This window comes from Trachurus japonicus, chromosome 13, assembly GCF_045865225.1.
Source record: "Trachurus japonicus isolate A0001 chromosome 13, Traja_1.0".
NCBI classification, from domain to species: domain Eukaryota; kingdom Metazoa; phylum Chordata; class Actinopteri; order Carangiformes; family Carangidae; genus Trachurus; species Trachurus japonicus.
In genome coordinates, this window is record NC_140919.1 from 13244440 (window position 1) to 13261131 (window position 16692).

General features: G+C 40.0%; 1 protein-coding gene across 2 annotated transcripts in view; it reads left to right on the plus strand.

Annotated features, from left to right (window-relative positions):
- igsf11 (immunoglobulin superfamily member 11) overlaps positions 1-16692 on the plus strand; it is a 117048-nt gene that overhangs the window by 92526 nt on the left and 7830 nt on the right. For both annotated transcript variants that reach the window (XM_085794877.1, XM_085794878.1), the window contains 3 exons: positions 2850-3013; positions 13692-13899; positions 14601-14756. In XM_085794877.1, coding sequence (XP_085651003.1) covers positions 2850-3013; positions 13692-13899; positions 14601-14756 — 528 coding nt within the window. The remainder of the gene's footprint in view (positions 1-2849; positions 3014-13691; positions 13900-14600; positions 14757-16692) is intronic.

Below are 16692 nucleotides of genomic sequence, written 5' to 3' on the forward strand. Positions count from 1 at the left end.
TCAGATCATCAAAAGAGCACAGCCACAGTGGTTGCACTACATCATATATGTATTTTGGTTTGGACATTTTTTATCTGTGTGGTAGGGCTGTTCGATTAATCGATTTAAAATCGTAATCGCGATTATTTGGAATTGTAAAAATCGTTTTTTTGAAATCGTAAAAATCTATTTTTTTACTCTAACTAGGGTAATTACGGTAAGCCCCCGATCATGAATCTGGGCTGCGCTGAATTACCGTAATGACTGCCGCCTCCTTCCTCCCATCACGCTCTCCAGCTGCTCTCCCCACACACTGTAAACAAGCATGTCGGCATTTTGCTAAGACCAGTGAGGATTTCGTTGCCAAAAAGACCAATGGCCCTTTTCCACTACACAGTTATAGCTCTCACGGTCCATTAGATCCATTTAAAAAGACACAAACAGCACTCAAGATAGTTTGTCATTTAACAAAAAAATCGTAATCGGAAATCGATTTTTCAGAGAAGAAAATCGAGATTTTATTTTTGGGCAAAATCGAACAGCCCTACTTTGTGGCCATATTTGACAATGAGTGTCTAAGCTTTCAACCCTCACGTATAAAACCCTGCTCAGTTTGTGGAAGAGTGGATGTCTACCGGACATGCCTCATGAGCGCAGCCCAAGAGTTAGCTGTAAAGCTCTGGCACAAGTGTGTGCAATAATGAGGCAATGCCAAGCAATGCCTCAGTGAAGACGCCGGGGTCTTTTACATGTGTCCCTAAAGGGCTACCATACATGTCACAAATGACATACGCTGATGAGTTTGACTATAGTGGGTGGTATGTTTGTGAGTCAAGAGGGCATATGTGCATGCTTGATGTAATGTGTATGTATGTATGTGTGTGTGTGTGTGTGTGTGTGTGTGTGTTCCTGTTTGGTCTTGGGAGCTTACAGGCACTGTGCGCAGAGGTTCCCTAATCCAGTGTTTTGAAATGAGCCCTCCAGCTGTTGTGGGGTTGAGAGACTGCTGCCTTGGAGGAGGCTTAGAGATAAGATGCTCCTTCTATCTTCATTCCTCCAGGATCTTACTTTCTTTCTTTCTTTCTTTCTTTCTTTCTTTCTTTCTTTCTTTCTTTCTTTCTTTCTTTCTTTCTTTCTTTCTTTCTTTCTTTCTTTCTTTCCCTTCCCTTCATCCCTTTCTCACACGCATTTCGTTGAGGTTGTAACCTTTTATATGAACTTCCCCCCCCTTGTCGCCGCTAATCCTCCAATAAGAACATAGATTGATTGTGCGCAGGAAGTGAACATTGCGCACACAGAGGATAGAGGACAATCAGATTAGAGTCGTGAGCTAAGAGTTTCTTATTTATTGTGTTTATACTCATGGTCTGAGATTGGAGATGTCATAAAGGGATGATTGAAGCTCATTAGCTGCGTTGTTGTGACGTATATGCACGGCTTAACACGCAGACTTATTATTTCAGCAATTGAGTTGCAGCAAGGATCTGCTACTGTAAATGATACATATTGACATTCCAGGGGAATATAATGCCTTTAAGTGAAATTGCTTGCATAATTTATGGGAAGTCTTTTCATGAATATATCTCTTCTAAACCGTAGCCGAGCGGAGCGGTTCAAGCGCTGCCTATCTCCCTTAGTGCCGGCAGTGAGCCTGCAGGCAGGGCGCGCGGCGTCTGCCAGCAGAAGGGGAAGCGTAGGAAGTCCAGCAGGTTTCAGACAGACAGAGAGGGAGCAACAGGCAGTCTGTCAGCTAGAAGAGGATGGTGATATGCAAAACCTCAAATTCAGCTGAAATTCATTTTCAAATTGTCAGCAGATAAGCAGAACAAAATAAAAAACAACCCAGATAACATGGTCGTATGCACATGCAGGATATTTTGTTGTGCAAGGTGGCCATTGCTTACACTAAGTTGGTTCCCGCATACCACATACATGCTGGTGGTTTCTGTGATTGGCTTATGGCATGATCATCATCTTACATTATCATGAACAAGGACGATTCACAGGACATGATCAATTATCTGTAATCATATCACTGCCATCATCCTCCTCACCAAGTTTAGATAAGATTACTTCCCACTGGGCTTTTTGGACATGGATGCATGCTTGTGGGGGAGATCTAACTTAATTTAGGCTGTAATGTCTTTAGCTGGTCTAGAAATAGGATGCAGCATTTAGATATTTGTCTCTGTGGGTCTGTTGCAGCTGACAGCTCAGTCCAGATGAGGAAAGCAGCTCCTTAGTCGGTGATGGTTAACATTTGTTGCACCAGAGAACATGCGTGGTTGTTTAGTGCACACAGTATACGCACGGGAAGCAGCGAATAGTATTCAAAATAACCATTACTATCCCCACTTGTCATGTTCATTTTGTATGTATTGATACAGCCTGTTTTCCCATGAAAGCAGCAAGAGGCAAGTTGTTTTAGGAAATGAATAACTCAAGAGACAGCTGATCTTGTTTCTCCATATAACTCTTACATATTTCATGTGATCCTTCACAGTGTGGTCTAGATGTTTGTTTAGCTGCTGAGAGCATTTCAAAAAGAGGAGCTCAGTTCAGATATCATGTTTGTTTTGCCGTACGAAGATGAAAAGGCGGCGCAGAGAGGAACACATCCAGAGATTAAACATGACTTTTTGCTTTCCGAAATATATTTAGGTTCTAGATGGCAGAAGGTTCTGCTGATTATTACTTGTATTTATAGACCTATACCTCTGTTCTATCACAAACCGCAAGGATAGTAGTATTTGTTGGGAGTCGTGATCACCTTTTTCTGCTCTTTTCTATTCTTTTGTCTTATTTGCTTACACTTTATGTGCTGTATGTGCGACAAGCCTCTAATCGCTGCCTCCCCCTTTCCCCTGCAGTGTGTGTGCGGGCGCTGGATGTGACGGTGTCCCAGAGCAGCATCCAGGTGGCGCGCGGCCAAGCAGCCGTCCTGCCCTGCTCTTTCACCACCAGCGCTGCCCTCAACAACCTCAACATCATTTGGATGGTGATCCCGCTGTCCAATGCCAACCAGCCAGAACAGGTATACAGTTTGCTACATCGCTGATGCACTCACAGTGACAGAGCGAGAGAGCAGCCCCCTTGAAAAATAAATAAATAAAAAAAACGGGCTGGATAAAAGAAGTGTTACAAAACATATCTTTGATATTTTAGACTCAGCAAAAAAAACACTGAGTATTGATGTGGTGGTTTGTAATTATGCAGAAGTTGGGGCTGGTTGAGTCTGCAAAGAGGCAGAGCTGCTGTGTTCTATTTTGAGACACACTGAGAAGTCTATTCTGCTGCCAGATGTGTGCATCTCTAACTTAATCTTTTAACGCACCATTACCGTATATCATATGCATGCATCATGTGGACGGCCCGACACCAACCTCTCAGTCAAAGCAGGTACATACGTGACTTCACTCTCGATCTAGTAGTAAGGTGTGCTCAGATGCAGCGTAAAGAGAATGTCAGAGGTTGCACAAACGCGTAGGAGAGTCAGTGAAACAATCCAGCATCAGGCGAGTAGAGACACAGATTGAGGTAAGTGACCCAAATTCAAACCAAAAACACATTTGTTCTAGTTTGACAACTTGAGAATTGAGAAATTAGCACAATACATCCGCAGAGAGGATCGCTGAGCCTTGAGGGACCTCAAGGAAGGAAAGGAAAAGAAAGGAGACGAATGCTACTGTAGCAAGATACAGTACGTTAATCTGTAATATGCCAAATGTGCAATAATACAGACTGCAAGTTAATTTTGTGCAAATAAAAAGACATGAAATTTCTCTTTCTGGTGCATCTGAATGCACCTTTACAATATTGTTAGTTTGTAAATGATAGATATTAGATAACTATAGTGATATAGACATAGTAGCAAGCTTAAGGTGTGTCCATAGTGTGGATTATTCATTCTTCCAGCTCTGTTGCAGTCTACAGGCCTGCAGCGCCATGTGGCACTTCTCTAGCTTTAAAACAAAGCTCATTTGATTTTCCTTCATATTATTTGGGAGCACTGATCACAGTTTAATTTGCACTCCAAAACACAGCATGATTTACACTTCAGTGGTGTCTTTTTGGCACTAATTGTGTCTCACCGGCTTCTCACCACCACTTCGTCCCTTCCTGGCCTGCTACTCTTATTTATTTGCTGTTTTTCTCTCACCCTCCCTCTTTCCCTCCTCTCCTCTCCTCTCTCTCTCTGTCTGTCTGTCTGTCTGTCTCTCTCTTTCTATCTCTTGCACTCCTCCTCCCCCCTTTGCGGACTTCTGTGATTCCATTTGAGTTGTTTAACATGCAGCTGCAGGCCGTACAAGCTCACCTGCCTCCCTTCACTTTGAACTCCGGCGCTGGTCGGCCGTCCAAATAATACAATCATCTTCTGCACTAATTATCTCACGCCCACGACAGGCTCTAGATCGCAGCTGTTCTCACCACACACACACATATATACACACACATATACACGGACACACACACACACACACACCAGGACACAAACACACATGCACACAGACAAACTGGCATGAGACAGACTGCTGGTCCAAATGCAGCACAGCTCCCAATGACTTTATCTCTATATATTTATATACATATCTACTGGCTTCACACATACATACAGGCATGCAAAGTGCACAATGACTTTGAAAACACAGATGCATGTTTCCACACATCCAGAAATTGCACATGTCACATGTGATGCTCTCGTGTGCACACCTGTGGATAAAGGCTAACACTGTTGTCTTCACACATACACAGAAAGAAACTCAAAACAACAGCGAACACAGCCATGCACAGTGTATAGGCACTTACTCACAGATGAATGCATGTGACTTTTAGATGACAGGCGAGTGAAGATGGGAAGTGATACATATAGAAGGCTGCATCACATTGTTGTCATGCTATACCGTCTACTCTCAGTACATATATACTGTAGTGAGGTCCATACAGGCTCCATACCTGGAAACACTGGGCACATTTGCACACATACAAGTTTTAAAGTGCAGAAATGAACAGTCACACACACAAGAAGAAACTAATATTGAGCAAACTATAGCTCTGCCATCGGGATGTGTGTGTGAAATTGGTGAGCTGTCTAAAAAGTGAGTGAAGAAATAAAGTGCTGCGTGGGGGGCGACAGAACAAGCACAAGGTCATTTTAGAGGAAGAGAACGTCATGAATGATTACAGCTGATGCTAAAAGCCATTAAGAATTACTGAACAGAGCTCTAGTCTACTCTGTACACTTCCACACTCTCTCAACCTGTGTTAGCACTTTAGTTCTAGCACTCGGACCGGTCCGATCTGTCTCCGCTCACGGTTTTTGAACCCTCAGTTTTAGATGAGACTGCGATAAAAGGCGCAGCTGATTAAGCTTTGTCAGAAGAGGAGATGATGTGGTATATATGCTTGACTTGGCATGTTGTTTAAGATCTCAACCTGTGCTTTACAGCCTGGAGCCGACATGGCTGACTCCACACAGTACACACCATAGAACTTAATGAGTCATATCTTTTGTTTATGAGTGCAGGAAGTGCATCACCCTGCTGCATCTGGACTCTGCTTATGGAATTAATACAAGGAAAGACAGATGATGCAGTTACAGTTAAAAGGTGTGAACTACAACACTACCAGTGTAATAAATAAATAAATAAATAAATAAAGTTATTTTTATTATCTGGGTATTTGACCCAGAAAACTATGTTTTGTATAAATTGTCTAAAAAGAAAAGATCTCTCAAGCTGGTGTTCTTGGTCTTCATATCGAGACAGGCAGATATGTCGGCACAGCAGAAGACGATAGAATTTGTAATTTATGTGACATCCAAGAGGTGGAGAATGAAATTCATTTTGTGTTCTACTGTCCTTTTTATGACTCTATAAGACAAAAATTGTTTAGTAAGGTAGATCTAAATAACACATTTGTGTGGTTAGACGATGCTGAGAAGCTAAAACATCTCTTTCAGTTGAATATATTTGCATTTTCTTTATTTCTTGAAAAGGCTTGGGCAATGAGACGAAGAGCGAGATATATATGTTGTAACACCAACAGGAAGGACTGTCTAGTCTTTTTTTTTTCTTGTATTTGTCATTAAATGTGTCTTGTAATCTCATATGGGATGGGCCACAGTAGTGGCATGACACCAAAATAGAAAAAATGTATTCATTCATTATAACAATGGATCAGCTACCACTAAACTACTGTAAGTCCTCCAAAATAAAAGACCTTATGAGTTGCTTTTCCTTAAGACACCAGCAGTAATATGTAAATAGATTCAGAAAAAATAAGAAAGTAAATTATTCTGTTGTAAAGCTACATGTTATACCATAATTCTAGTATATTGAAGGATTCAATATACAGTATATGAGCTTTCTGGGGACAATTACAATGAAATTACGACTTCATTGTTGACGTGAAGTCGAAAACCTGTTATTATAATTCATAATTATTGCTTTACGTATATTATGAATTGATTTTTTAAAACTAAATCGCCACTGTTGTAATTGAAATATGATATTTATGATCAAATCCATATATTGTTAGCACTCAACCTTTAACCACAGTGTCACTGTTCAAAGGTCAGTCTTGCTGTTTGTTTACTCTGATTACCTGATGCATTGAGCTCCAGTTTACTACATGCGAGCATGTGTCTAAGGGGAGTGTGTGTATCATATGTGTGTGTTTCAGTGTGTGTGTGTGTGTGTGTGTGTTTGTGTGCAGGTTCACGTGCTGTTTTCTGTGTATGTAATCTGTGATCAAATGTCCTGACCCTTTTTCCTCTGGGCTGTGAGGTGTGAGATAATCCTCATACACACACACACACACACACACACTGGACAATGGTTTTATGTTTCGGAGCTGTTGTTTATCCTCTTTAAACGTTTTTGCTGGATATTGTTATTCATACTCTAATAAAAGCTCCAGGTTCTCTCACATCACCTGTGAAACTGAAATCTGATTCTGAAAACTTTGTAGTTGCGATCGTTTAAAGAGCTGGTACGTATATCACAAAATGATATGCAGCTCTACAGAGAGTTCCCCTCACTCGTACGCCTGCTAGTTTAATATTGTCAGTGCCTGAAACCCTTTACAATCCAATTTTGCCACGTATTCTCCCTTCCTCTAGTTGATGAGAGAAAACTTTTATCACTTCAGGAGTGATGAAAACTTTTACCAATGCCATTTCTAAATCATTTTCAAGTGTGAAAAATAAATTAAATATGTTTTCATAAGTTCCTGGAGAGGGAAGTGTTGATTTGTATTTTTTTTTTTTATATAAAACCTCAAATAGTGAAAAACTACGCAGTTAGAGTGAAATGAGGCTGTAGTGAAATTGAGGTCATAGAGAATCTGTGGTGCAGAAATGATGTTAATCTGTAATTGAGAACATCTGTCATCGTATTTTAGATGATCAGATTCCGATCCTTATCTGAACCAAACAATCTGCCAGAGGGATGGATAAAATAGACATACCCCTCCGAATGTGACCTCTTTTTCTCCTGTTTGACACTTTCTGTGCAAATTTTCCCCTGGACACATCAAAGAAAACGAACAAGGACCAATTTCAGACAAACTCAAAGATGGCATGTTTGTCTGTGACTGGGAATGCACCCTGTGGAAAGCCTGAGGGAGGGGTTAGACTGGCATTAATTAATCAATTATACCTTAAAGGGATAGTTCACCCAAAATTGAAATTTCACTCATTATCTACTCACCCTCATGTCGACTAAGGGCTGGGAGAAGTTTCAGAGTTATCCGTGGCTTTTCTGAGTTACAGGGGGTCTCGGCATAGCAGTGCATGTCCATATAATGGTTGCAAATGGATACCAACTGTCTTTGTAACAAAAAGACACACCAAAAATCATTCAAATACCCCCATGCTGCTCGTATGTAATGTCCGTCTTGTATTGAAGCCCCGAAATGTGAAATTGTCCGGAAAAAAAAAAAAGGTCTATATTTCAAGCTTGTTTTGTAGCGGAAGCTTCTCGACGGTTCGTCAAATTTGGACGAACCAGGAAGAGGAGCTTCTGCTACAAACAAGCTTGAAAAATAGACTTGTTTAATTTTTTCGGGACAATTTTGCATTTCGGGGCTTCAATACAAGACGGGCATTACAGACGAGCAGCATGGAGATATTTGGATGTTTTTTGGTGTGTCTTTTTGTTACGAAGACAGTTGGTATCCATTTGCAACTGTTATATGGACATGCACTGCTACGCAGAGACCCCCTCAGAGAAGCCCTTAGTCCACATGAGGGTGAGTAGATAATGAGTGAAATTTAAATTTTGGGTGAACTATCCCTTTAATAATGTGGTTCTTTTTGTATTAATCAGCAAAGAAAGAACAAGTGCACTGTCATTTTCACCAATGGGATGTCCAAGTGTCTTTCCTCTGGAGGTGCTGCCTGTCCTGTGATAAAACTCATTGCTTGTGTGCACAATGACATCCAACTTCACAAGCCATACTTTTTGTTTTTGCCCACAGTCTATTGGATGTGACAGCATTACAAAATGATGTAGCACTTTTCAGCAACTGAATTTTCTTCTGCACCCACGTAACACAGGTTCAGGTTCAGGTTACTTTATTTGTACAGATTTTGGTTTGCAGTTTGACAGTATAAGGCATCAAAGTTACACAGTCTCAGACACACCATGCAGGATAACTCATGATAATAAGATAAAAGATGAAAACAATAATAATAAAAAAAGTGCTCCAGGGCAAATCAAAAATGTTATATATGTCATAAATACAAATTGAAAACAGCTGAATGTCAGAAGAACACCCTGAAATAAATCTCTCTAGTCTGAATAATAAATAATTAACACAAGCTCCAATGAGATTTTGTGCAAATCTACAGCTTGTTTTGTCAGTGTGATGACAGCTGGAATGAAGCTGTTTTTTTAGCACCAGATTTTACACCTTGAAACAAACAAAAAAGAAAAAAACCTGTGTCCAGGAGGGTGAAGCTGAAACTTAATGTGTAACGGTTGCAGTGTGCTACGCTGGAGTTAGAATAACATAATGACCTCTGACTTATTCATATATATGTTTGATTGTTATAGATTCAGTACTATATACTATATCAAAGAGTGTATAGCTATTGGTGTATAATGTATTTCCACTAACTTTCTCAGAAAAACGACTTCTTTCCACCTCTGGCCCCTGTTTCACCTCCAGCTGCCTGAGGAAACTGAATTTCTCTCTGAATTAATCTCCCGAGGGTTCTTCTCCTTTTTTTTTCCTCCTTATATATTAAAACAAAGCGTATTTTTGTTTTATTCCCCCCTCCTCCCTCTCTTCTCGGTCTGAAAAGCCCATTGAGACACAGAGTGGCTCGAGTTCATGCATCGACTTGACCTGAATTGACCTGAGCCACAGTCAGACTTTCTCTATCAATGCTTCCATACAGTTGTAACATTAAATGCATCACGAGGAAAACTTAGTAACTTAGAACCTGCAGCTGATTGGTCTAAATAAATAGTTTTCATATGCTTTTGGAAAGTAGCTCAATAACCACGTCATCAAAATATACAGTATACGTTACGTCCATTATGTTTGGAACATGTCTCAGAGGATAGATGGAGATAACAGTGGCGGCTTACAGTGGGTAAATTGTTGGAAGGCTGTAGGGGTTTAGAGATTTATTCGGGCTTTATTGAGGTGATGGCAGTGTCCCTCGTGTCTGGGGCCAACGGGGCCCCTGGGTCAGGCAGAAGTAGGCTACGGTCATGGGACTGGTGGTACGGTGATGGGAAATATCATAAGGTTTACTGTGTGCATCCTGTCATGGCTCACACTTACAGTACAGAGTGCATCACAGAACAAGATAAGACTCAGGATACACACTGCAAAAACTCAAAATCTTTCCAAGGATGTTTGTCTTATTTCTTGTCAAAATGTCTCATATAGTCAAAAATAATCTCTATCCACTTAAAATAAGACTCATCACCTAAAAATGAACTTGTTTTTAGATCGTTTTCACTTGTTCCAAACAAATTTTCACTTGAAATAAGTTGAAAAATCTGCCAGTGAAAGCAAGTTTTTTGTGCTTGTAATTAGGAAGAAGAACTTGCTCCACTATCAGATTTTTCAACTTTTTTCAAGTGAAAATATGCTTGAAAGAAGTAAAAAGTGTCTGAAAAGAAACTACTTTTAATATGATGAGTCTTATTTTAAGTATAATGAGATTGTTTTGACTAGAAATGACATTTTGACTAGAAATAAGACAAATATTCTTGGTTAGATGTTTGAGTTTTTGCAGTGCAGTACAATGAGGGAGGATGTTTGAACTATGTGTGGGAGTGTGTGTAGGATTTTAGGAGGGAGAGGATACAGAAGAGTTTTACCGCCGGGTGAACACTGGGGCATCCAGCTAGTCCAGCTAGAGTTCTTAAGGCCATCCGCCATCTGAGCGCCAGCCATGACCTCTTTTCTCCCCTGCGTACAACTACAAAGCCAACCAGGTCACGCGAGAGGATGAGGTGATTTAACGCACACACATCGATGTGGCTCAGTGCGGTGGACAGAGACACAGACTGGAGAGAAATGGTGGAATGTGGCACAAATAAAGCAGAAAATTACACAGTTACGTCCGGTCCAGTCAGGTATTTATTAAATATCACATGTTTTTCTGTTTCTCTTTTTTTGGGACACTACAGGCAAAAACACTGTTTTTTCATGCACTGATCAATTTTGAGATTTTGGGCTATTTTTCTTCCTGAACATGTATTCTCTCAGAAAAGTCAGAAGAAATGGTATAAAATCCACATTAAGGTTTTTATTTTACTTCATTTTGTCTCTTTCGTCAGTAGATTTCTCCTAAATTTACCAAAACTTAACATGCTACTGTGACAATGATGTAGGCTCCAATAATTGTCATTTCCTCCGTATCAGCAACCAATCATAAAAGTGTGATTTACATTAATAATCTATGGAATTTTACAGTACAAGTCTTTAAAGGCCGTTTTCTCAAAATGAGTTTTTCCTCAGACTCTAAACCCGAAATCTCCACTTCAGCAGCACTTACAGACACCAAACCTTCCAGTTTTATTCCTGTCTATATTCTGAAGGGTCTTCCAGAGGGGATTGTTGATATATCATTCACAGCCTGATTTATACAACAATTTATCCCTAAAAACATGGCAAAATTAGATTTTTTTTAGGGCTGATGACAGTATTTTCTCATTTACAAAGTGATAAAAAGAGATATCCAAAATCCTCCTCTGTAAAAACTTCTGACTCTCATATGTCAACAAAATAAAACGACAAATTTTGAAAGTAGCTTTATCAATTTTTCAGATTTCGGTTCTGGAAATGTATGCAAATTAGTGCATATTTCATCAGACATTGCCTCATTTACATATTTAAACATAAAATTTGACAAAACGTGTAATACAAAAAACATTTATCTTAATGTAAGTGATACACTTGGTAAGTTTCATGGTGATATCTGTTAGTTAAAATTTTTACCCTATTCACCTGTAGTGTCTCTCCTTACTGTAATTATCAGAAATTCAAAATCCACAAGAACTTACAAAAAACAAACAAAAAGTAGAGACAGGTGTAAGACACTGCACAGGTTAGGGCCTCCTTTAATCCCCTGTTCATTCATGTGCACACACAACCACACACACACACCCACTGAATGTGGAGGCCGATTGATTGGATCACTTTCACAGAGCGTGCAGATTATACTGTCAGGTCATCAGGAGTGTAGAGTCAGGTCGTAGCTGTGCTGTCCGTTACAGACAGACACACAGACACACACAGACACACAGACAGACAGACAGACAGACACACAGACACACAGACACACAGACAGACAGACAGACAGACAGACAGACAGAAGAGTGGACTGACAAAATGTAAGTGAGAGCTGACACTTATTAGACTGAGAAACAGTTACCAGGACAATCACATGCACGCTATTCAAAACTGATGCACGCCTCTTGAGTCAATGAATACACACAACAGACACACATATACACATACATGTACACACATACACACACATAGGAGATGCAGTTGCAGACTCTCATCACAGCTGAGGAGCTGCCTATTCATCTGCACATAAGAGGACAAAGCGAGCGGACCGCGTTCAGGAAATTGCAGCCGTGCAATTTACAACAGTTAAGCAGTGGTGGAGGACACGGTCACATACACACTCTCACGCATTCACACACACATAAACGGACACACACACACACACACACTGGTGCTGGTTGTTTCCCTGCCTGGGTCTTTGAACAGTTCAATGAGGGCTCTTTTCACCAAAGTGAATAGCCCCTCTGATTCGCCTCCACGCTTCGTGTGTTCGTACGTGCGTGTGAGCTGACGTGCGTGCGTGTGTGTGTTAGAGCCAGGCTTGTGTGCGCATACCATGCACTTGTGTGTGTGTGTGTGTGTCCTCTTCATCTTTTGTGTGGGCCCAGCTGAGGGGTGAGAGCTGTTTTGCATGTGGCTCAGCTTCACAAACGAGCTGTTCAGCCGGAGTTTGAAGCCTGAGGGAAGCTTTTCAACAAACTGATCCTTCATTGCTCTTTAATTTGGACCCGAGACAAGCTCACCTCGACCTGGAGGCACAAAGTGTCATCTCACTGTGACCGTTCACAAAGGTTCTGGTTGAATTTCTCTCCGGATTAGATTCCATGTGCAGAGCAGTGCCTGCGATGCCTCCCCTTCAAATTGCAGTTTATATATTTCCAAGATAAAATGTTTTCAATTATGCATACCATTTAGTGGAGGCTTTTATCTGAAGAGCCTTATAGTACCATAAAAGCATACTTTTAGTATGTAGTCGTCCTTTTCTTGGAATTTACCCACTGAGCTAGAAAGGACTACTTTCAAATAAAAGGTTTTTTTAGTTTGTCTGTCTGTTTGTTTGTTTGTCTGTTTTTTTTTTCTCTCTCAGGACACAAAAGTCAGTTTACTTCTTTTACTTCCTCTGCCCCCTGTCAAGATGTTTAATAGCCTCTCAGTAGAACTAGGTCTCCCTCTAGTGACAGACACTTGTAACAGGTCACTAAAGGAAACATATTTGTGCACAGATCCAATAACACAAAGCACTGATTTCATATGATTTCAACAAAAGTCATAAGATTGATATAATATTTCTGCCCTACAAAGGCTTTTGACCAATCAAAGGTGTGACATATTATCTTCAATGTGGTACAATTTGATATTGGTACTGCTAAAATTTCCAGAGTTATTGGGCTTTTTATTTTGCTGTCCATCCAAAAAAAACCTGTGAAACCAAGGCAAAGTGCCATATCTGTAGCTAATACCAAGTCAAAGTGCAGCATCTGCACCAAAACCAAGGCAAAAAGTGCAGTATCTGCCATAAAACGGTCAAAATTGGTCAGAAAGACAAACTACAAAATACATTTCATTCAGTCCACCATTATCAAATCAATTATAGACTTGGTAGTTATTCATAATTTGATGTTTAAACCTGACAATGAAAAACACAAAAAGCTGTTTTTCTCAGTTTGGCATTTTTACAGATACTGCACTTTGCCTTTGTAGGGTAGATTTAGTGTCTTTCATCAGAAAATAATTTATTTCTCTTTTCTTTCCCCCCATATTCTTCTCCCTGATGTCACCCATTCCCCTCTCTGCCATCCTCCCCTTCCCATTCACTTTTCTATTACACCAATATTTTCCTTCCCATCCTTCTCTCCATCCTCCGTCCTTCTGTCCCTGTGACGTCCCGTTTCCAGGTGATAATCTACCAGGGCGGCCAGGTGTTCAGCCTCGCCAACCACCTCAATGGCCGTGTGGGTTTCGTGGCCACCATGCCAAGCACAAGTGCCTCCATCTTCATCAACAACACCCAGCTGTCCGACACTGGGACCTACCAGTGCCTGGTCAACAACCTCCCAGACAGAGGAGGGCGCAACATCGGCGTCATCGGGCTCACAGTGTTGGGTAACTACTCACACACCTCCACTAGGGATGTCACAATTACTTGTTTTCACAGTTAATCGTGGTATTAAATGCCACAATTAATTGATCGCAAAGATTCCTAAATACTAAAAAAAGATAATGTCTGAATCGTGTCGGCAGATGTGCGCCAAAGTAAAGGTAAATACACAGATACTGGTCCATTTAACGTAACATTGAATTAGTAGGAGTTTAAATGCTAGAGTGTCATTTGTAATAATAAAAAAAAAAGATTAAGATTAATTAACTTTTAAATTTGGTATCGATGACAATTAATGACTTGAATATTTCAAACACTTCCCCTGGCGGATCAATAATTGGTCATATTTTAATAGATATTTAAAATATTTTATAATTAGTAATGTGTATTTTAACTATATATTTCTCTGAAAATAATCGTACCAAAAAAATCTATTATCGTGACATCCCTAACCTCCACAGATGATTGATTTTATCATCACAGTGGCAAATTATAGGAGGCTGAGTGTTTATTTTTCAGCTTGAGGAATCTTTAAAGATAGAAATTAAAGCAGCTTGTCAGCGCTGTTGGAAATATGAGGCTCTCAGCTTTCAGCTTTTTTTTTTTTTTTTTTTTTAATACATCATTTCCTCCTCGATTAGGAAAACATCACATTTTCTTTATAAAGTGGTTTAACATGACACCGCCCACTCTTTCCATCTGCCAGTGCCCCCCTCGGTGCCAGCCTGTCGAATCCAGGGCACTCTGGATGTCGGCAGTGACATCATGATGTTCTGCAGCTCGGAGGAAGGTATTCCTACGCCGTCCTACTCCTGGGAGAAACTGGACGCGCTGCCCAAGCTGCCGCACAACGCCATGCAAGGTATTACAAACAAGCTGGCCATCGGAGTTCCCTTTTGCCCCACCTTCGCTGGTAAATCTCACACAAATACATAGCGCAGCTGAGACTCAGCAACAAACCCCACCATCAACTGCCCACCTGAAGGTTTCCCTCCGGGGTGATGATGGATGGATGGATGGATGGATGCAGTGATTGAGATCATGTGATTTGTCAATGAGTGTATTTGTGTATGGACAAAGTGATGGTTTTGTGCGGTCTCTCATGCTGAATCCCAACTCTGTCACAGTGGACTGGTACAATCGCTCCATCCACTCTGTTTTTTACTAAAGCAACCCAGCATTCATTCACCTGTGTTACTGTAGAGCTGCAGTTGGTTTTCAGCAACAGAGATCGAGTGTAGTGAACTCTCCTTTTTTATTTTCCAGCTGTCGTTCATTGAAATTATCGTCATCACTTTCACTTTTCTCTGTTTGTACACTATTGGTCAACAACCGGCTATTAAACAAAGAGGTCGTATCAGGCTGGTATAAACAGAGCACATCAAGTGCAGACGGCAGAATCCCACCACAATTAAGTCCATGTTTTAACATCTATGGATTGCAGACAGTGGGGGAGGATGCTATATTTAAAGGAAGTGAATCATAATTGCAAGTATGCATGCATGTCTTTATTTGTGAAATGCTAGCATGTCAGCTGACAACATGCCAACATCTAATAGAGCTTCAAAGACGCCAAATTCAGCTCAGCACAATTATAGTTGAGTTGGTAAAACAAAATGTTAGTCATTTTGTTTCCATCAGTTGGACATCCTGTTATTAAATATATGGTCATGCATGCAATATTATATTTTAACTTAACTTGTATAAGATTATTCCACATTTTCTCCCACTAAGGAACAAGTGATATTCATTTGTGAGTGTTTTCTGCTGTTTGCACTTGTGTCAAATTTGAAACCACTTCCTGGCTTTCTGGCTCACCTCTCATCACTCAAATATTCAGGAAATGCTGAAGCCTTTCGAGGCCCAGTAGTGTACATCCCAGTGACTTTGAGCTCACAACTCAACCCCCTTCATCATTTATAAAAGAAGGAAACTGCAGCACGTTTTTTTAAAACCGCACAGTAACTTAGACAATTTTACACTTTGTGTTAAGGGTACATAGCACCCTCTATTGGTAGATAGTTGTTCAGTTGGATGTATTGCAATATTTAAAACATTAGTATGAATAATGTTTATACATTTGAATAACTTTTCCAGTTGAACATGTTTCAGATTATGTTATGACTTATACTTTGTACTATTTTTGCTGTGGTTTCTGTTTTGATTTGGGTGTGCACTGCAAAAACTCAATATCTTTCCAAGAATATTTGTCTTAATTCTTGTCACAACGTTTCATTTCTGGTCAAAACTAATCTCTTTCCACTTAAAATTAGACTCATCACCTAAAAATGAACTTGTTTTTAGACCATTTTCACTTGTTTCAAACAAATTTTCACTTGAAATAAGTAGAAAAATCTGCCAGTGAAAGCAAATGTGTAAAATTGTCTAAGTTACTGTGCGGTTTTAAAAAAACGTGCTGCAGTTTCCTTCTTTTATAAATGATGAAGGGGGTTGAGCCCCCCCTTCACTCAACCCCCTTCATCATTTATAAAAGAAGGAAACTGCAGCACGTTTTTTTAAAACCGCACAGTAACTTAGACAATTTTACACTTTGTGTTAAGGGTACATAGCACCCTCTATTGGTAGATAGTTGTTCAGTTGGATGTATTGCAATATTTAAAACATTAGTATGAATAATGTTTATACATTTGAATAACTTTTCCAGTTGAACATGTTTCAGATTATGTTATGACTTATACTTTGTACTATTTTTGCTGTGGTTTCTGTTTTGATTTGGGTGTGCACTGCAAAAACTCAATATCTTTCCAAGAATATTTGTCTTAATTCTTGTCACAACG